Raw genomic sequence first — 21,920 nt, 5'->3', positions numbered from 1 at the left:
CGGCCGAAACACCCCGCCTCATTCGGGGCCTCTTCCTGGTGTCGGCTTCTTCAGCACTGGCGTCCAGGCCCCTTTTTCTGGAGCTTCGGCTGGCCGCTGCACCCGCCTTCAAGACGATTACCGGGTGTTGGGCAGGGGCGGAGACTACAGCCTGCTCCACCGCTTGAACGGGGACCGCGGCAAGGGCTCCCCCACTGGGACGAAGCTCCGTCCCGAACACCTCCTTGTTGAGGCTGGGCTCCAGGCCCGTCGCCTCGTTTGCCTCCCTGGCCGCTTTCCTGGCCACCCTATCCTAAAGGCGCCGCCTCATCTCGTTGGCGGGAGTAGACATGTCGGAGTCTCCTGCAAAAGCACAATAAGGGGAATTAGTACGGCAAACCAAAAGAAACTGCTTCAAGACTAATAATGGCCCAGGACGAACCCTCATCTATGCCCCGGGCGCGACTCAACTCCTCTAAAGTGAAGGAATGGATCTGATCCCCCATATCGTCCGGGTTCAAGAAATTCCTGTACTGAAGGAACCCGGATAGGAACATGAGGGCCTCCGAGCCTATGGGGATGGGAGACGAGGGTCTCGTCTCCCCGTCAGCCCCGAACGCGGGGCCTCAGAGCACTAGCCTATCCCTAGCTAAGTCCTCGACATGGGGAGCATAAGTTAAGATTAGAGGGGAGTTACCTCGCCCCGATACACTAGCCCCGAGAGTCCCCGTGTTCGGTAAGGCGTCCTCGAAGAGCTCCTCCAGCTCCTCCGAGGCGGCCGCCTCCGCCTGGGCCTGGTCCTTCCTTCGCCTGGCCGCATCGGCCCGCGCCTTCTTCTCCACCTCCGCGATGTGATCCAGGGCAAGTTGTTCCCGAATGACAACATTCTTTTCGCAGGCGATGCCCCGGAGGTTCGGGATGAGGATGGTTTGGGTGGCCACGAGCATCCCGACCAGTCGGAGATTGTCATCCGTAACGTAGCCACCTACATCCAGATCCTTCGCACTCAGCCCGGAGTAAAACCTCCTCCTTTTCATAATGAACTTGGTGAGGGGAGTTTGAGCGAAAGGCCCTGCCACCGGAAGACACGATGAGAAACGACGAAGAGTGAAACCAGGAAAAAGGAAGAAGACCAGGAAGGTACTTACCCACTCGCTGGAAGTCCAGCAGCAGTGTGGGGTTCTTCTCCACGAGGAACCCGGACGTCATGAACCAGTAGTGACAGACGTCACGGGGGTGCTTCCAGGAGCTGGTAGGGGCGGGGTAGCTACTCCGCGGTTTCAGTCTGTAGAAGCCATCCAGGGTTTTGTCCTTGACGTTGACCTGCGGCTCCAGCTTGTAGAAATACAAGACCTCCGCGGGAGTGGGCTCCACGATCTCCTTCGCGATACAAAACACCCTCCATCCTACGAGTAGCCGGTACGCTTGCGGCAGGAGCTGGAACGGCGTGATCCCCACGAACGTCAGGAAACGCACAAAGTACTCGTGAAGCGGGAGCGTGGCTCCCGCGCTGATGTGGCTAGTGCTCCAAGCCTCGAACCCCTCTAGGGACGTGTGCGCCCATTCCTCGATCCTGTCCATGCGGTTATAGAAGAGTCTGGGAGTGGATTCTATGCCCAGACACTGCTCCAGGATGTACATCATCCGGTAGTTCCGGAATAGGTTGGGCGCCACGTCCATTTCCCACCGGTTACCCTTGGGTGTCCGGGACTCAGCTATGACGACAAGAGCCCTGTTGACTTCTTCCTCGGAGTGGAGTGTGACGCCCGTTGTCATAGTTGAACTGGGAACACAGAAAGAAAGCCACGCAGTCAATACCTAAACCCAGGAAAGTTGGTCGAGGTACGGGGGGGTCTCCTAAGGACTGCTTGGAGTCCATGGGGATCGGGTCCGGGATCACCAAGGAACCTCGAGACCCTGATCGGTAACGGAAGAACTAAGGCCCCGCCATCTGTCCGGGAATCCTCCGGATACGGAGCTGCCCGAACCAGGTGGCCTTCCTAACAACTCCTAAATGTATTCATATTCTAGCAGCCTAAAAAAGCGAATTAAAAGAACATCCCAAGCCCATATATTCATCAAGAAGGTCAGAAGGACTTACGGTGAGTTGTTGTCCTGAGAGGATGGTGGTTGTCCAACGATAAGGACGGCAGGACTTCGTTTTTGAAGTGGTGAAGCCGGTTCAACAGCTTGTCGATAGGGCACTCCCCGGGCGTGCTCTCAGGCGGATGGAATGATGCTGGGGGCGTTGGAAATAGGCGACGGCGTAGAGCTAGCAGACGGTAGTGGATGTCGTCGGCAATATCGGACATGCAACACTCGGGCAAAGCTCAGGCGAAACTGATCAATTCTTAAGATGGCTCGAGAGTGTAAAGGTGTCAAGTGAGCATCTGCGAAGTATTTATAAAGGCCTCGAGTCCTGGCCCCTGATCCAACGGACAAGTGTCTCCCCATCGGACGGTCCAGAATCGTGCAGAGGCATTTATGAGCCCTCTCAAGTCGATCCTCGCCATCCCAAATCTAACGGCCCAGGAGGGGCGGATGCCAAAAGTTGCCCCATCCTTCGGTCCACCTTAGCCCAAAGGTGTTAATGATGGACCCCCGTGCGGATGGGACGCTTCGTGACCTGTGCTGACACACTAGCCTAGGCCTAGCGACCCTTGAGATGGCTAGGCGACCCTTCAAGATCCGTGCAGCAATCACCCAGTGACACGTGTACCCTTGCCACGAAGCGGGACTGAGGTAAATGTACCTGGACACTGGTAAACGGTCCGGGCCCAGCATACGGCCAGCATCACTGCCCTCAGTCACGGACCCACGATCCCAAGCAGGAACTGGGAAGACAACCGTGCGAGCGTCCGGGAGCAATGCAAGCCTCCTCCTGGCGGGCCTAGGCGAAGGCTTGGGGGGTAAATGTTATCCCCATTTCCTGCGTGGCCCCGGAATGACCGTCCAGGCCCATGGTCAGGGCATTCAAAATGTGGGCCCGGCCCAAGGCCTCTTGGTACGGGAATATCCAAGGGGGAACGAGCCTAGTGTAATTCTGGGCCAGACGGGGGTCCGGTATGGTTATCCGGGACAGTCATCCGGGAGACATGCAAGCAGCTCGGACCCCCCCCCCCCCCCCGGCGGTATACGTGCCTGGTCCCGGAGCCTGGTAACGATCCGGGCCTATGGTAAATGAAGAGGGACAAAGGTAAACGAACCTGGATCACGTCGTCCCCGGTTGGTGGCAAAAGCATCCAGGACCCTGAAGCCGCCCCACTCCGCATGGATGTTGTCCCTACTTTTCACCTGCGGAAAAGGCCACCTCGGGATTGCACGCCGCTGTTTCAGATCTGCACTGCCAAGTACTCTGACTGGTCTTGTCCCCTGAATCTGCCTCGTAACTCGAAGTGTCCAGACCAAAAGCACCGTTTTGTCGGGCGAAACATAGTTCTTGGGCCACCTTATTGGGCCTTAATTGGTCTGGAATTTATGTATGTTTTATCTTTTATATTGGGCTTCCACCAGAGAGCCCAAGAATATCCATATCTTTGATGGGCCCGGGTCATACCCGGCCCAGACCCAGTGTTCCCATGAGCCTATAAATACGGGCAGTAGAACACTAGAAAAGGGATCTCTCTTCGACTTGTATACAGTTACTCTATCAAAATATAGAGAGAAACCCCATTGTAAAAGACTTTCCAAGCTCTAATACAACTGACTCGTGGACTAAGGATAATTAACGCCCCAACCACGTAAAAATCCTGTGTTAATCCTTTAAACTCCATATCATTAGTCTTAGCTAGTATTCATTAGTATAGTTTCTGAAAACCTCGGTAAATAGTTAGCCTAACAAAAATGATCAGCGCTTAGCGCGCTATTGTCGCCCTTGACTTATAAGTCAATGCTTTTTTACCAGCACTCAGTGCTATTTCCATCATTGACTCATAAGTCAAGCCTTTCTCAATCAAATAATGCAAACCAACATATATCATATATTAAATATCCAAATACAAAGCAGTCAACATGCTTAATCAACAATCACAAGCATAATCATGATCATGCCCATTCTCAGGCGTTCATGCCCTATTCATATTCTTGTTTAACAATTCGGGCCAAGCCATAATCACATATATTACATACTAGGTGCAGTTTTTTTACCTTTGGTCCAAGCACCAGTTAAATATGAACGACCCTTGAGCACGATCCTGTCCCAAGCCCTAGCAGCAACCTAGTCACAACCATAAATAAGAACCTCATTAAGATTCAATCCCTACAAACAAACTCCGGGACCACTCCCATGCTCTCGGGACTTCCAATCCCACCAAACGGGGTGGTGGAACCATCCCCTAAGCCCCTAAGTCCTCCCAAGCCCTAAAAGTGGGTTTTGCTGAAATTCGTCTAGTGCTGGGGCGCCCAAGGGTAGTGTTGGGGCGCCACCCAAGTCAGAGAGCTCCCTTAGGGCTTCCCCTGCATAGCGTTGGGGCACTCCCCTGCGAACCCAAATTCTCGGGGTTTTCCTCTGAATTCAAGCCACCAAAATCTTTTCTGAACATAGCCCAAACTCACAATTCCACCTCAGAACCTCATCAATACATCGAGACCATCAAAACCCAACCTTAAACTTGATCTATAACCCATCAAAACACAAAAATCCATACTTGAGCTTTGAAGCTAAAAAACATGAAGAACTTACAGCAAAACTCAGAGAATCCTTACCTCAAACTAATGCCCTGCAAGCCCAAGTTGTCCTTTAGCCAAACTCTCACTTCCACCTTCCAATTTTCTAAGTTTTCCTCCTCCCAAAATCCAAGAGAGCTGTTTGAGAGTGATGCCCTGTTTTTGGTTTCCTTCACCCAAGGGAAAAAGTGACTAAGTCACTAAATTGGCACAAAATGACCTAAATGCCCCTAGGGCCAAATTTCTCTCTCAATGCTCCTCAAAGGCAGTTTTGTCATTTTCCACATACCCTGTTAATCATAATTAACACCTTATAATTCTCATTACTTCCAATATCCACAAATAATTATCAAATAATTTCCCCATTACCTGATCCCAACAATATACTAAATTTCCAAATTATCCCTAGGCTCACTCAAAGTATTTGACCCTGTTGTGACTTTCCCGCTAACTTTCTCCCTAGGATCGTCTCGTGCCGAGTAACCCAAATATATCCATATAATGATGTGGTCTCACACACATATCACATATATGACAAATATACGCATAACAGGCCAAATTACAAAAATTGTCCTTTTAATCAAAAACGGGCACACATGTATATTTAATACACCTAAACATGCATATCAAGTCATATTATAATATAACTCACATAATCATATAATGATACACATATATATCACATAAACACATAATTTCCATAATTTTCCATCCTGACCCCCTAATCAAGGCCCTAAGCCTTATTAGGTAATTTTGGGATGTTACACCTTGATTGTTGGGTTTTTTTTTTACCTTGATTGTTGGTTTACTGGAACTCATATTAATAACACTTTGTCCTATTATTAATATTGATCAAAAAAATCACTAACTCTTGTTAGTTTATGTTGCAAAAATGATATGTTGTAAAAGAAAATAGTGTCACATCTGTGTGTGTAATATTTAGGTGCACATATCATTACTCTTAGTATAATAACAACACAATAACTTTTATAGATAATTTTTTAAGGTGAAATTAGTATATAAAACTAACCAATAATTATTTTTTTATTAGTTTGGGTCTATAGTAATTATTTTTTTATTGGTTTAGGTCTATAAAACATATTTAAATAAATAATAACTGGTAAACTTTCTTTATGTTAAGGAAATTCCGTGCTTAGTAATTATTTTTTTATTGGTTTAGGCCTATAAAACATATTTAAATAAATAATAACTAGTAAGCTTTCTTTATATTAGGGAAATTCCATGCTTTATGCATGAAAATATACCTAAATTAAAAAATATGACAACATTATTAGGCATCCCAAAAATAAGCATTTTTGTAAAATTTTGACCATCTTACCCCTGCCATTAATTCTTCTCTCTCTCATAACTTATCTTTCACGTTCTCTCTCTCTACAAAGGCGACACTACCACCACCACCACCACCATCACCACTACCTTACGTTGAAGCTCTTTTTCTCTCTCCCAAATAGTTTCTCCCTATCATTTCTCCTTCTAATATCTACCCACAACCATCCTCTTGGATTAAAGTACCATGGCCATTAATACCACCATAGCCATACCCACAACCATCCATTGAATGAATCATCGAAATTATATGTTCTACATACACATTTTAAGATTTACATGATCTAATCTTGTAGATCTCGAAAACAATACCAAAATTTAAAAAAAAATCATTTGAAATAGACATTTGAGTAAAAAGATATGAATCTCCAAAGTTTTTGTCAAATTTCAGCACAGAGCATCGATTTTGCATCGTTTAGCCAAAAATCAAGTTTTTATGATTGCATCGCAAGAGCATCGAAAAAGCATCAAAAAAGCATCGTTTTGGCAACAAAAAAATCAAGTTGTCATGATTGCATCGATTTGTCATCGAATTTGAATAGTTTTGGCCAAAAAGTCAAGTTTTTGTGGATTCATCGCAATAGCATCGAAGAATCATCGAAACAACATCGTTTTTCCACCAAACAAATAATAAAAACGATGCACATTTGATGCTTGAATTAAATTTGAATTAAAGCTAGTTATTGATCGTTGTTTTGTATTTGAATTAAATTTTAGATATATTGTTATTTTTTTATTTGAATTATAAACTATGAATGAACATGAACACCGTTAAACATAAAGAAATTGAAGATGAACTAGAAATCTATTCAGATTTTTATTCTTTCTACCAGTCCGCATCTCTTCAAAACATAAATTAAACTCAAATATACATATTTCAATTAAAAAAAAAAATCAAAATCACTAATCCATATCCAAAACCAAAACCAACAAATTTTAAACCCAAATTACAATCCGAAAACAAAATAAAAAATTATAATTCTAAATTTAAAAATCAATATACAATAAAAAAAACTCAAAGAATTATAACAAAACCCAACAACCATGGTATCTTAGGGAAAAAAAATCAAATTCATAAATCAATCCCATTTGTCAACTTTACTTATTTTATATATATAGTAATTATATATAGCTGGAAATTTTTTTACTTCATCATGTACAAGTAAAGGATGCATTAAAAGACATTTTGTCAAAAAGAAAAAGAAAAAAAGACAACCAAATGTGAATAATACTACAAATTCAACTCACACTTTTATGTAAAGTTAATAGAGCTAGATATTTTATGGTTCACGACACGTACAAGTAATGGATGCATTAAAAGACTTTCGTCAAAAAGAAAAAGAAAAAAATCATATAGCCATATAGGACAAAATAACTTATAGGTAAGCACACACACTACTCTATACTCATCCACCATCTTTCCAACCATAAAATATATAGGGTAATTCTCCCGTTTTTAGGTCCGGAAATATTTTGGGTCAAAAATTATTTTATAATCGTGTATATTTGAGTTATTTTAAATATTATTTAAATTTATAAATAATTTATAGTGTTAAAAATAATATTTAAATAAATTATTTTTTACATATATAACAAAATAGACACGAATATAATAAATTATTTTAAATTTTCTTCCAACAAAATAAATTATTCTGAATTTTCTCAAATATTCTAAATTACTATACTATTCACGATGAAAAAATATACTTTCTGAACCAAACACTAAAGAAGAATGTACAGGTGTCTCCTTTTTCGGGTGCAAGCCAGATTTTCCTAAATATATAAGTAAAAATAAATAAATAGAATCGTTATTTGATCACACTATTAAATGATGCCAACTGAACAACTACTTTTATTGTGAGAGTCAGACATACTGGTTGGTCGAATTAGAACTCACTTATTATCCTACTACAATATTAAAGTTTATAAGAAAACCAGATCGACGAGATCATCACTGCAAAATTACAAATCATTGCTTTTATTTTCTTCTTCTTTTTTCTTATTCAAAAAAACTGAAAATTAATGATGAGGAGAAGCCGAAGAAACCCGTCGACGGCGTCGTTTTTGATCATCTGTGTTGATATGATTATTTTGTGGTGTAGTTTCACCGAAGGTAGGGTTAAGATAGCGCGCAACAAGACAGTTTCGGCGGTGATTATGTTCGGAGATTCAATAGTGGACACTGGTAATAACAACAACAATATCTTATCTCCGGCCAGGTCTAATTTTCCTCCCTATGGTCGTGACTTCAGAGGAGGAAAATCCACCGGAAGATACTCCAATGGCAAGGTTCCTTCCGACCTCTTTGGTAATTTCATCTACAACTATATAAATATAAATATGTATATACATATTCTCACTCTGTTTTTTCTTTACAATTTCTTCTTCTTCTTCTTCTTCTTCTTCTCACTACTTGATTTTATTATATTTAGTTTTTGGTACTAAATAAAAGTGTAATCGATTGATCGTTTTGAAAGTACTTGGAAAAACAAAACAAAAAAGTTATAATTATTAGTTTGATTGACTTTCAAGTAAGTAGGAGTTTAATAATTAATATTAATGTGCATGGGATAATATTATACTTGTTTGACGTTCATGTGTGACTAATTAAGATTACTATTTTTCAATTACAATTATTTAAAGTAGCTAGATGTTTAAACTTTAAAGAAACTTATTAGAAAATTGTCAAAAAGAAAGAAACTTGATTTAAAAAATTATTTGATAGGTGCAGGGGTAATAAATAAGAAAACGTGGTGGGTAGCTAAAATAGTGAGCTATAAAAGTGAAGGAAGAGGGAAATAAATGCTGAATACTTCTCTGTAATATAATTAATAAAATTATATTATAACATTAACTTCAGAAGGAAGAAAAAAACAACTATATTTATATTGGAGAATTTTATTCTAGGGGGCCACTTTTGCACTTAGGATCGTGCACCTGCAAAATTTATAACTAAAAAAATTTATATGACCATATACATTCTAATTACATAATTACAGTAGATATCTCACCAAATTTAAGAAAATTTCAAATAATTTATGCTGACAAAAGCATGAACTAAAAATAGTAAGTTGCACAATTATAAGAAAATATAAGGGTCTGATTGGTTCGCGATTAGAAAACTGTATTTTTGAAAAGTGAGATTCTGAAATGAAAATCTGAATTTAGTGACTGAAAACATGTTTCTGAAAATGTGATTGATTCAATGTCAGTAAACTGTTTTTGAGTTTTAAAAAACTGAATATGTGATTGGGATTAAATTTGAAAATATAACAGACACTGAATACGTGATTGGTTTAGCTGAAAGTAAAATTTAATTATATTGATAAATTAAAATTTAATAATAGTGCATTAATTAAATTCATAACAATATTGCATTGTCATTAACTTTGATTTTTTTTTATAAATTAAAGTTATATTTTTTTAGGACATGATTGATTAGGTCTGATTGGTTCGCGATTAGAAAACTGGATTTTAAAAAAATGTGATTTTGAAAAGAAAATCTGGATTTTGTATTTAAAATATATTTCTGAAAATGTGATTGGTTTAAACTAATTTTAAGTTTAAAATCAGAATATGTGATTGGTATAAAATTTGAAAATATAACAAAATCAAAATACGAAGAAAATTATTTTAGTTAAATTAAATTAAATTTTAACAAATGTTATGTAATAATCAATAAATTTTAATATTAAAACATTAAATTAATAATAATTTATTCACATTTTTGTTTTTTTTTTAAATTTATATTTGTTTTAATTAAATAAGTCATTTTAGTTTGTAAATTAAAAAAAATCACAAGATTTTTCATTTCTTGTTTAGAATTAAAATAAAAAATAGGGTTCAATTTAATATTAAAAAGAGTTCATTATAAAATTAAGTTATTTTTTATGACACATTTTTTATATATATTTTACATTTTTTTATAAAATTAATTGTATTATTTTTTAATATCGGAAACTATTACTATATTTTTTTAATGGTATTAATTGGATTTCAAAGTTTCATTTTATTTATCCAAAAATTAATTATTTAATTAGATTAAAACACTATTTTTTTTCATGAATAGAAAGATTATACTGTATTTATATATGTATATATATTATATCCAAGAAAACAAATATATGAGAATGTCTTATATGACATATTTAATCGTAAATCATATAATAATTATTATAATAACCAAATACATGAGGGGTCCACAGATATATAATAAAAAAAAAGATAGAAAACGAGAATTTTTCGTTTTCTATTTCACTATATAAAATTGAATACATATTTGAATTGAGATTTTGAAAACAATCTACCAATCATTTATTATTGTGGGGTCCACAAATTTTAAGTTTCCAAAAACATATAATTGGATCTAAATTAGCTACCAATCAGACCCTGAGACACCCATATTATTTACGATTTAAACTATGTTTTCAGTATCATAAACTTTTAGAATTTTTTGAAAATTCTGAAATAAATTATAATTTCTCCACATAATCAATTCAGAAACATCCTACTTAACCTCTCTACTTATAATTGTCCTATTTATATATATAACATATCTATAACCTCTCTACATATATATTTTTTTTCTTTCTCTATTTTGGAGTGAAAAAAAAAGGTTTATTTGGTGATTTGTTTTCCTATCTTTAAGAGCATTGGCATTTCCGAGCAGATGTAGGCTTTTATTGGTTTTTGGAAGAAAAAAAAAAACAAAATTCTGGTATCAGTTTTTTTAATCATATATAATTGCTCGGAATAAGAATTCTACCGTAATTAATAGCATTTTTTTTTTCAAAAGGGTATTTTCTTGATTTTGGGAGCAAATTTTAGCATTGGTATAGTTAAAGAATCTGCCATAATTGTCGTTTTCTCTCTCCCTCATGGTAGGACCTTCTCCTAGTTCAAAGCTTGGCTGTGTTCTTATTAAAAAAAAAAAAAGAAAGATAACTTGGGGTTTACTATGTTAGATCTATGACCTTAAAATGACATACATAAACTCTATCTTATATAACCCGATTTAAACAGAGCGCGCCTAGAAAGGTTATTTTGTATATGATACATATTTTAGTTATATGACTTCAATAAACATAGCAGTTGAATAAGTATTTTTTAAAAAAAATATTTTTTAAATAATTAGCAATGTATATTTTTTATAATTACATTTCAGAATAATTTTCTTTTATAATTATTTATAAAATAACATTCTTGACACTTGATATTCTATCAAATACACTCAACACCCTCATCAAATTTAAAGAATAATGATTTGCACATTTCTAATTTGCATACTCTAATCATATACTATGATGTTTAATCTCAACTATGAGTATTGTTAAGTGGTGACCATATCATCTTTAATTATACAGTTGAGATTAAATACACATCATAATAAAATTGGCAAATTAAAAATATGTTTACCTGGCCAAGAATGCAAGGGGACACATTAACAAAAAGGTATATTTTTACTAATTACTCACTTTCATTTTCATTTTAATCTCAGCTGACGGATTGGGAATCAAAGAGCTATTACCACCCTATGCTGATCCAAATTTAACACCGAAAGACCTCCTAACTGGTGTGTGCTTTGCTGTTGGTGGAGTAGGATATGATCCATTTACCTCGAAGCTTGCGGTATATATACACATTAAATAAATTTGTACCATTTTTTTTCTCTAGCTCTTAATTTAACATTATAATTATAAGTTATTAATTAATATTTTGTATATGATAAAAACAGAATGTTCCTCCACTAAGTGACCAATTGGAGAAGTTCAAAGAGTACATAGAAAAGTTGAAAGGAATAGCTGGAGAAGAAAAAACAAAGTTCATCTTAGCAAACAGTATCATTCTTATAGTACTAAGCAGTAACGATATTGCTAATACCTATTTTGCTGCTGTCGCTTTTAGAAGATTGCAATACGACATTTCTTCTTACACTGATCTTATGGTCAGTTATGCTACTGACTTCGTCAAGGTATACAGATATTAATTATATTTCATGTTATTAAAACTAATAATAAAATAGTAATATATTGGTGAAAATATATAATAGTATTTTAGTGTCACCTTATATAAAAAAAAAAGAATCTTTTACAAAACGACTTTCTAGACTGAGTAGCGAGTATGTTAGATAAGGTATTGAATGTATTTTTAAGATAATTTTATAGATGCAAAATAATTATAATAAAAAAAATGTAAAATAACTTTAAAAGAATGAATATAATAGTAGTATCATATACTCCCATTTTATACACAGAGTATTATAAATATCATCGATGAAATTTGTGTATATATATATGTGTGTGTGACTTATTATTATATATGATTATTGTAAATTGAAAGGACTTGTATGGATTGGGAGCAAGAAGAATTGGGGTTATGGGGGCACCTCCAATTGGATGTGTACCATCTCAACGAACCGTAGGAGGAGGAATAAAGAGGAATTGTTATGATGAAGAGAATGAAGCTGCCATAATGTTTAATTCTAAACTCTCTGCATCGTTGGATTCACTCACAAAAAATTATGTTAGCCGTGATACAAGACTTGTCTATGTCGATATCTACTATCCACTCCTTGATGTCATTCAAAACCCTACTCGATACGGTGAGTAGTGATCTCATTCTTTATTAACTAGTCATTTTACTTATATTCTAATTGCGTAATATATTTTTTTTGTTTCATTCTTTTGAGCCTTGATTGTTTTGTTATTTGAAATATCTAGGGTTTACAATTTCCAAAAAAGGGTGTTGTGGCACTGGGCTTATAGAGGCAGCATTAACATGCAACCCATTCGACACTACATGCGTGGATGCAACTAAATATGTGTTTTGGGATGCTTACCATCCAACGGAAAAGGCATACAAAGTTATTGTGAATGTTGTTATATCAGCTTTGTCTAAAACAAATGTTATTTAATATATATTTATATATATAGGGAGGGATGGAGTGTCTGTGGTATGGTAGATTAATCTGCCATACGGAAACGGTATAATCTCAGCCGTCCACGTGGCATGCGTGTAGCATGATAAAGTGAGGGAGTATTTGTTTGTCATGGACCTTTTTTTTTTCTTGTCTTTATGACCTAATAATAAAGAAGGTTGTTGAATTAAAAATAGTTTCTTTTTTTTTTTTATCATTCTTTCATTACTTTTTACTTGATTTTTATTTTGGTCAGATCATTTGTTCTGTTTCAATCAAAAAGATATTTATTTTTGTCCTCTTGATTTCTCCATAAATGAGAAACCTTTTTCTCGAGAATGAAGATTAACGGGTTGTCACTATTGAGAAGCCATAAGAGGTGGTGATGTCTTTTTTTAATGTTGAAGCATGGTGTTCTTCTGCATAGTCATAAAAAGTTTTAACTCAGGGCCAATTATAAATATGAATAAACTCCACAGTGTAATAAATTATAACAATTTTTTATCCAACTTTTAGAAAATATGTCTCTACGTAGTAATAATTGTGTTAATATTAAATATATTTATATATATCTCATCTTATACATACTAAAAATTTATGATAAAATTAATTATTAACTTATAAAATAACTTTGTATATTTCCAACATTATATAGATATGTATATTGTAACTATACATTTATGTTATTTTCGTTTATCAATGTTTATATATTGAATTTGACATATTTTATTAATTATTATTTAATTTAGATTTAAATGTATATATTTCCAACATTTTACAGATATAATTCTATTAAGTTATCACATTCTCATAATAATGAAATATGTTGGTCCTAAGCCTAACACTATTACTATAAAGAGATTTTACTATATATAACGAGGAACAAAGTGATTTTAATGGCTAAGCATTATTTTCTTGTTGTGGAATTTAATATTTATGGCTCTACATAACTTCAATTTCAGTTTAGTAAAGGTAAGGGTAGAAAATGGATATGAGGTAACAATCTTGCTTTTGTTCTCCATGTTTTTGTTTGAGGTTAACATATGTGGTGGTTACTATTTTGTGATTTTTTTAACATAAAAGGAAATTTGCATTGACAAGGTCAATCCAACAACATACATAATAGGTCGAATTACTTGCAAAACAATTCAAATAACCAACATAGGCATATCAAGCTGTTTACAATGCTCTAACATCAAAGAATTATCAACCCCAACAATAGCTAAAAGCCTATAATCATTCAAAAGATTAAAGGAAAATAAAACACCATTATTGAAAATAAAGCAACGATGCACTAATTATTCCATGAAAGTCGACGTAGCACGCAAATAAATCACGAACAAAGGGACCAATATCCACCTAAACAACACCCAGATCTGAAGAAGATCCAACTAGTCACTGTCCAAGATAATAATGTTGAATGGTTGTACTAAACCAACACGGCAAAACATCGCTACAAAAGCCACAATCCCCAACACCAAGGAAGTGGAATGGTGGTGATGTTGGGAATTTATGGCTTTACACTTTCTTAATCAACAATGCATGATATGAATAGTTCAATATTACAAATCCTAAATACAAATCAAGAACCTTATCCAAAGTATGAATGCAAATCTTGATAATCAAATAATCATATTCATGATATGAATGCAAATCTTGATAATAAATGATTAAGTGATTAAATGATTATAAGATGAACTTAGAAATATTTAATCATCAATACAAACAACATAAACACAATAGAATAACACAAATACAAAGTTAGGGTTTAGAGAGATACAACCTTTTTTTAGCAACTTAAATCTTCAAACTTGGGGAACATCTAAGGCTTATACACAATAAGTATATTATTAGAGTTTAAAAGTCTTGATCACACTTTTTAACTATCTCTCTAGCTCTTAAAGACCATAAGTTTTCTCCAAGAAACTCATCAAGCATTGCTTGACTTGCATGAGTTGCATGAGTTTGGAGAACAATATACTTATTGTGTATAAGCTTTAGATGTTCCCCAAGTTTGAAGATTCAAGTTGCTCAAAACAAAGGGTTGATCTCTCTAAACCCTAACTTTGTATTTGTGTTATTCTATTGTGTTTATGTTGTTAGTATTAATAATTAAATGTTTCTAAGTTCATCTTATAATCATTTAATCACTTAATCCTTTATTTTCAAGATTTTTATTCATATCATGAATATGGTTCTTTGATTATCAAGATTTGTATTCATATCATGAATATGGTTCTTTGATTATTATCAAGATTTGTATTCATAACATGAATATGGTTTTTTTATTATCAAGATTTGCATTCATACTTTAAATAAGGTTCTTTATTAGTACCTAGGGTTTGTAATATCGAATTATTCTTATTATGCACTATTGATTAAGAATGTGTAAAACCATAAATTCCAAATAGGTGATAGACACCATTATTAGGGAAACGAAACGAACTAAACACCAAATAACAAAATTGTTGAGATTGGTTAAATATAATGGTTAGGTTTACACAATGTGGTGCAAAACACTCAACGGTTTTCACTTAAGTTGAAGTGAAAATATGAGGTATTTTAGTAGGCATCTATAATTAACTTGTATGGGTCTGAAGTGATACAATGAGGTATATAAGCATGCCCAAAAAAATTGGGAGCATTTGGAGGTGTTTAATGTCATTTTTGAGAAGTCAAACCTACTTATATGGCATTGAATCTCCACCTTGTAGGCGATGCATCACCTAAAGTGTGAACTACGTAACAAGACACTACAGGCGATGAATCACCTGACGTGTCTATACAGTTACATGTTTTAGCTCCAAATGATATGTTCAAAATTATAATCTTATTAGTTAGACTTAATTACAGTGTCTACACTATAAATAAGGGTTATTGGAATTGAAAAGCCTTGATCACACTTTACAACTTTCTCTCTAGCCTCTTTCTCTCTCTAGCTCTCAAAGATCATAAGTTTTCATCAAGAATTACTTGACTTGTATGAGTTTCAAAGGCTTGTTCAATCCCAAATCTCATTCTATCTTGGTGAAGCTTGAAGCAACTAATGGGAAGACTTAGAATAAAGATTTTGGACAGTGGTACTTCTCATGTATAATCCTTTTGATGCTCCCTTAGTTTGAAGATACAATTGCTCAATTCAAAGCTTGTACTTCTCTAAACCCTAGCTTTTAATTGTGTTTATATTGTTAGTATTGATGACTGAATGTTTTTAAATTCATGTTATAATCATTTAATCACTTAATCTTTAATTATCAAGATTTGCATTCATACTTTGAATATAGTTCTTTAATTATCAAGACTTGCATTCATACTTTGAAGATGGTTTTTGATATAGCTGTAAATATGGGATGGGCTTTCTAGCACGACACGAGCCCGGGAGGCATGAGCACAACACGGCACAAAAAAAATATGGGCTTGGGCCAGGCACGACACGAATTGAAAATTGGCACGGCACGGCACGGTACGACACGACATGGGCCTAAGCCTGGCACGGCACGACAAGCCCGAAGGCATGACACGAAAGCACAAACAAACTAGCCCGAAAGCACGACACAATAAAAAGCCCGATATTTTGACATTAATAATGATAATAAATTTTTATTTGTCAATTATCTATAAATTAAAATGATAATAAAAGTCTATTATTTTTCTCAATGTTTATATTTTTATAATTATATTGATTTATTTTAAGATTTGTGAGTTAAAATTTTTAGCATTTATTAGTAGGTATTCAAATTCTAATAATTATCTTTGATATAATTTTTGGTAAAGTATTGTTACAAAATATATAAAAATATCTAAAATTATAATTTAAACAAAGAAATGTATTTGGTTTGGTGGTGAGTCCATTGATTCTTAAAGAAGAGGTGGAGGGTTCAATTCCCCATCCTCACATTTTTTGGGAATAATAAAATGGGCCTAAAAGTGGGCTCAAATAAGGAAAGTGGGCTGGCCCGAATAAGGAAAGTGGGTCGGCTCGAATTGGGCCCGACACGACACGAGCACGACATGACATGGACTAGGCCTATGGGTCGTGTTGGGCTTACTCTTTCAAATATGGGCTGGGCCGACCCGACCCGAATTATTCGGAGGCACGAAAATGTGGGCCGGGCCGGCCCGGTCCACATTTATAGCTCTAGTTTTTTTTATTAACATTTAGGATTTGTAACATTGAATCATTCCTATTATTCATTGTTGATTTAGAAAGTGTAAGTTATAAAATTGATAATCAAATTTTAGCCTCATTTTGGAGTGTCTTTTTAGGGTGTGTTTTAGTCAATTAGGTTTATTTTGCTCTATTTTACGCTTGTTTTGATGTGTTTTTAGGTTTTGAATGACTCAATTTTCTTTGAAGTGAAAAAGATGCGGAAAACTTGAGAAAAGGATAAATTTGAGAAAAAAACAAGTTTTCGAAGCAAGTAGTGTGGTCACAGTAGATGAGTGGCACGACTGCACTCATAGAGCTGCAAGGTAATCCAAGGTAGTAGTGTGAGTGCGGTGGACCCTGGTGTGGTTGAGCTAGTGTTCTTGAAATGGAAATTCTGGGAATTTTTTAAGAAGGTATTTTTGGTCTTTTCACTTGGGGAAATGCAAGAATTAACATTTAATCGCGATTTTCACCAGAAAACACAAATTTTCAGAGCCCTAGACTTGGAGAGGATGATCGAGATCATGTTGGAGAAGATTGGATTGTTTCTAGAATTCTTTCTTTCGTCATTTTTGTTTAATTTTAGTTTAATGGATGCTAATAACATGGATATGAACTGAGCTAATTTTTAGGGTTTCTAATGCAATTTTATGTTTCCTTCTTCATTATTTCGACACAAATTTCGATATAGGATGAGAGTACTTATATAGTTTGTGTAGTTTTATGAGTTTTCATTCTTAATGCCTCTTATATGTTGAGTTTATCACAAAGATGTAGGAAATTCTCATATAGGTTGAAGTTTATATATCTTAATTCTAATATAAATTGCTTTTGTAAACTCGCTATCTCAATTAGAAGAACAACTATGAAGCATGGCATTAGTGAAATAGGAGAGTGGAAAGAAGACGATATTAAATTCCCTAGCTTTCCATCCATTAAAATAATTCTATTTAGTGTCATTTGCTTTAAGTTTTTAATTGCTAGTTTCATTATTTCTATATTTATGTTTTTGCTTTATTTTAAAAATCAATCTTTTGTTAACCAAATAGAAATAGGAAATTAATTATTGGTAATTGATAATTTAATCTCTGTTGGACGATACTCGTATTCACCAAGATATTACTGAATCTTTATTACATATACTTGCGTAGCAAATATATCGCAACAAGTTTTTGGCGTCGTTCCGGGGATTTAAAATTATTAATATCAAAATAAGTAATTGTTATTCTAATTTGGTTGTTTTTCATTCATAATTCTAACTTGGTTTGCGTCTTAATTTTCTAATTTCAGGTAGTACAGATCAATTCTGAAACAGAGAAGACTTGTAGATAGAACCGTAGAAGGAAAAGGTTGGAGGACAAGATGGCCCAAAATAACGGTAATGGGGCTAATCAAGTGGCTGCTAAGGCCAAAGATCAAGGGCCACGAACCTTAAGGGATTATGTACTCCCCACTGTTACGGGAGTTCATTCATGCATCACACACCCCACTGTTGTCACTAACAATTTTGAGATTAAGCCGACAATTTTGCAAATGGTTCAGTCTACCATTGAGGTGGTGGACTCCCCACAAAAGACCTTAATATGCACATAGCTAATTTTCTAGAGTTGTGTGCAATATTTAAGTATAATGGGGTGAGTAATGATGCCATCAGATTGAGGCTATTCCCATTCACGTTGAGGGACAGAGCCAAGAGCTGGCTAAATTCACTACAGGCCTATTAACACTTGGGAGGATCTAGCGCAGAAGTTTCTCTCCAAGTTTTTTCCTCCATCAAAAGCTGCAAGGTTGAGAGGAGAGATCAATAACTTCTTCCAGACTGATGGGAAATCATTGTATGACACATGAGAGAGGTTTAAAGAATTGTTAAGAAAGTGTCATCGTCACAACATTGAGAAGTGGGTGTTGGTCCATAATTTCTATAATGGGTTGTGCACTACTACGTGCACCATAATTTATGTCAACACTTTTCATTTTTTTCCAGGATTAGTAGTGAGCTTTATCTAATGGTATTTCTCGGCGCATCAACACGCCGAGAAAGGGTTTTCAACTTTTCCCGATGATTTTGAGGACTTTTCTCAGCACAAAAATACTCTAGAAAATTTCCCATATCTTGTAGTACACTCAATTTCAGGATGGTGATGATAGAGGAGAGAGGAGAAGAAAGCTAGAACAAGCCGACCAATTTTAGTTTTTTTAAGAAATAAATTAATAACTACTCAAAATATTATTATTCAAATGATTTCACAATTATAACTCTATTTGATTTGAAAAAATTTCTTGGAGGGGTGATCATGATTGTACAAGAAGAAGAAAAAAAGCCCCCTTATTGTAGTCTTGCATTTACTTTTATAGCTGATAAAAAAAATAAACTATACTTTTTTCAACTAAATTATTAATCCTCTCCAACAAAAAAAATCTACATCAATAAATAAAATATGATCAAATTAAAAACAAATTAAGTATTTGATCATCTATAAATACCTTACATAGGGTTAAGTAGTTCATTTTTTTTGATCCAAACTTCTTTTGGTGGCCACTTATTAAACTAGTTTTAAAGAAAATGTTGTCCATGGCCATGATTCCATCAACCAGAGCAGTTTTATTTACGTTGACGAGTATCACCGCGGCGGCAATGGTAGCCTGAACAGTGTTGGATGAGGTCCAGAGCATAATTGAGAGGGTTTTACTGGAACAAGAAAGGGAGAAACTATTAGGGCTGCTAGAGGGTTTGTTTAGTTTTCTGTTGGAGACGATTCTCACCATTGATCAATTCGATGGGTTCTTGACAAATGAAATATACAGGGCCTTAGAGACTTTCTTGATCAAAAGAATCACATCTTGCTGTTGAAAGCTTAAGCTTTTCAAGAACGAGAACATCAAGAATAATAAGTCTGAAGATCAAGACAGCGACATGATATTGATGACAATGGAAAACTGCCTAAAGATGATCGACGAGTTTGAGGGAATGGTGTTGGAGTGGAAGTTCCCCTATACACAGAAAACTCTGAAGCACTTTGATTTTACTTACTCGTTTATGGTTAGATCAGGGGAGCATCGAACGTTCAAGATTAGTTTCAAGACCAAGTTTGTTAGAGAATATGTAATATTCAATGTGTTATCCCCAAAATTTGAAAATGATGACGTGGCAATAGAAATGACAAATGGCAAGGAATGGTTGGGTGACCTGGCTTAGGAGTGACCCGGTAGACCGATGAAGAATTTTGACTGGTCAGAGAAGTGTCATTGCCAACTAGGTATGACCTTGTCCGACCAGTCACGTGTTGGTCTGCCCAGGCATGACCTTGTCCGACCAGGCATGACCTTGGCCGATCGGTCATGACCATGTCCGACCAGTCAAGTGCATGTCTGCCCAGTCAAGTGCGTGTCTGCCCAGTGAAGGTGTGGTCAACCAGCTTGAATGAGATATGGATCGACTAGATGGAGCAAAGCTGCGCAAGAGATCTCAGAAACAGCTTCAACGAGAATCGGTCTTGGCTTGCGCGGGAATCTCTCATTTATCCCACGAATATAGTGTACTGTTACATTTTGAATATTGTTGTAATTTAAATAAAATGTGAATAATAAAATATCCCGATTATGGGGGATATCATCTGTATGATCCTGAGCCTATAAATACAAGGCTTATGGCATCATAAAGAGGACTTTTGGACTTTTGAACTTTTTATCCGAATTTTCTAGGGAGAGAGAGTACTTGTATTTGAGAGAATTCTTGTATTCTTGTAATCTACAATGAAGAAACTCAGTTGACTCAGGTTCATCTGATCTTGAGTGTAGATCTATAATCACAACTCTAAGTGGATTAGGCTATTACCATCACATTGGGGCTGAACCACTATAAAAATCGTCTGTGTCGTTTATTTTCTCTTGAAGGTTTTATCGTTTTTGACGTCTACATGTCGTTGGCCAAAAATGCGGTCAACATTTTGGTGCTTTCAATGAGAGCCTGAAGAGAAAGACAGACGGTCCCTGAAGTATTATGGCGCCTAAGAACACCAATGCAGCCTCCAAGAAGACAGGATCCTCTAAAGAGCCTGCCAGATCAGAAGGTCCTAGCCTTCAAGATCATGAAACTGAGCCTAGAGTCGTGCTCGAGGACGTAACCCCAAAGGTTGAAGAGCTCCAGGAATCCATGAGCACCTTCCAAGAGGAGATGGCACAATTGAATGCAAGACAGGAGGCGTTCACTGAAGAAATGGCTAGACAGAATGCCGCATTCGAGCAGCAAAGGCGGGAAATGGACGCCAGGAGTGAGGAGATCTAGCGACAGCAGGAGGAGGGCGATAGGCGACATCGTGAGGCTGCACTCGCTCTGGAGGCAGCTACGCAGCTGACCCCGGCCAATGCCCAAGATGCACGTGGAGTGGCAGCCACCCCAGGAGCAAGGACCACAGAAGTTGGTCGTAAGAACACTGATAGACCCCATTCTCGCGGGGCAAGCAGGGGTGGTAGTAACCCACCAGTCGTGAGGAAGATGGGGTCTGGTCGGGCACTGCCTCAACTCAAAGGGGGAACTCCAGAACCCCCTCTAGGAGCCACCGATCAGAGACTTCTAGGTCTGGAAGTCATAAATTAGGTAGCAAGAAAACTCTTCCTGAGCAGGAGCACAATAGAGCTCCTCGAGGTAAAGAAACTTCCCACTTCAAAGATGGGCATGGTTGTGATGAAGCTGACAGTCATCACACTGACCAGTCGAAGGAGAAGAATAATAACAACCATCGAGGAGGAAAGGATCGCCCAGCTCAAACAGGAAGGCCACCACTGCATCCCAACCAGCGCAGTGGCAAGGAGCATGTTCCACCTAGCAAACCTTCCAAGAAAACTCGGAGTACAGTATTCGAT

The 21,920-nt window shown here is 36.4% G+C and overlaps 1 protein-coding gene and 1 non-coding gene across 2 annotated transcripts; one reads left to right on the top strand and one right to left on the bottom strand.

Moving 5' to 3' along the window:
- Nucleotides 1–7,850: 7,850 nt before the first annotated feature.
- Nucleotides 7,851–13,106, top strand: LOC133833885 (GDSL esterase/lipase EXL3-like). The gene is made up of 5 exons (XM_062263488.1): nucleotides 7,851–8,299; nucleotides 11,489–11,619; nucleotides 11,726–11,962; nucleotides 12,331–12,592; nucleotides 12,711–13,106. Exons 1-5 carry the CDS (start codon nucleotides 8,014–8,016, stop codon nucleotides 12,902–12,904), a joined length of 1,110 nt encoding a protein of 369 aa, XP_062119472.1. The 5' UTR covers nucleotides 7,851–8,013; the 3' UTR covers nucleotides 12,905–13,106.
- A 5,736-nt stretch (nucleotides 13,107–18,842) lies between these two features.
- LOC133780752 (small nucleolar RNA R71) lies at nucleotides 18,843–18,949 on the bottom strand. Its single transcript, XR_009869570.1, has one exon. It is a non-coding gene; the product is annotated as a small nucleolar RNA R71 (small nucleolar RNA).
- Between the last annotated feature and the right edge of the window lie 2,971 nt (nucleotides 18,950–21,920).

Source organism: Humulus lupulus, chromosome 5 (assembly GCF_963169125.1).
Source record: "Humulus lupulus chromosome 5, drHumLupu1.1, whole genome shotgun sequence".
Lineage (NCBI taxonomy): Eukaryota > Viridiplantae > Streptophyta > Magnoliopsida > Rosales > Cannabaceae > Humulus > Humulus lupulus.
The sequence above is the reverse complement of the archived record's forward strand: the minus strand, read 5'-3'. Positions and strand labels throughout refer to the sequence as shown.

Coding starts and splice junctions, on each gene's coding strand:
- LOC133833885 (XM_062263488.1), top strand. CDS start 8,014: ATGATGAGGAGAAGCCGAAGAAACCCGTCGACGGCGTCGTTTTTGATC. Junction 11,620..11,725: donor CATTTACCTCGAAGCTTGCG/GTATATATACAC, acceptor TGATAAAAACAG/AATGTTCCTCCACTAAGTGA. Junction 11,963..12,330: donor ATGCTACTGACTTCGTCAAG/GTATACAGATAT, acceptor GTAAATTGAAAG/GACTTGTATGGATTGGGAGC.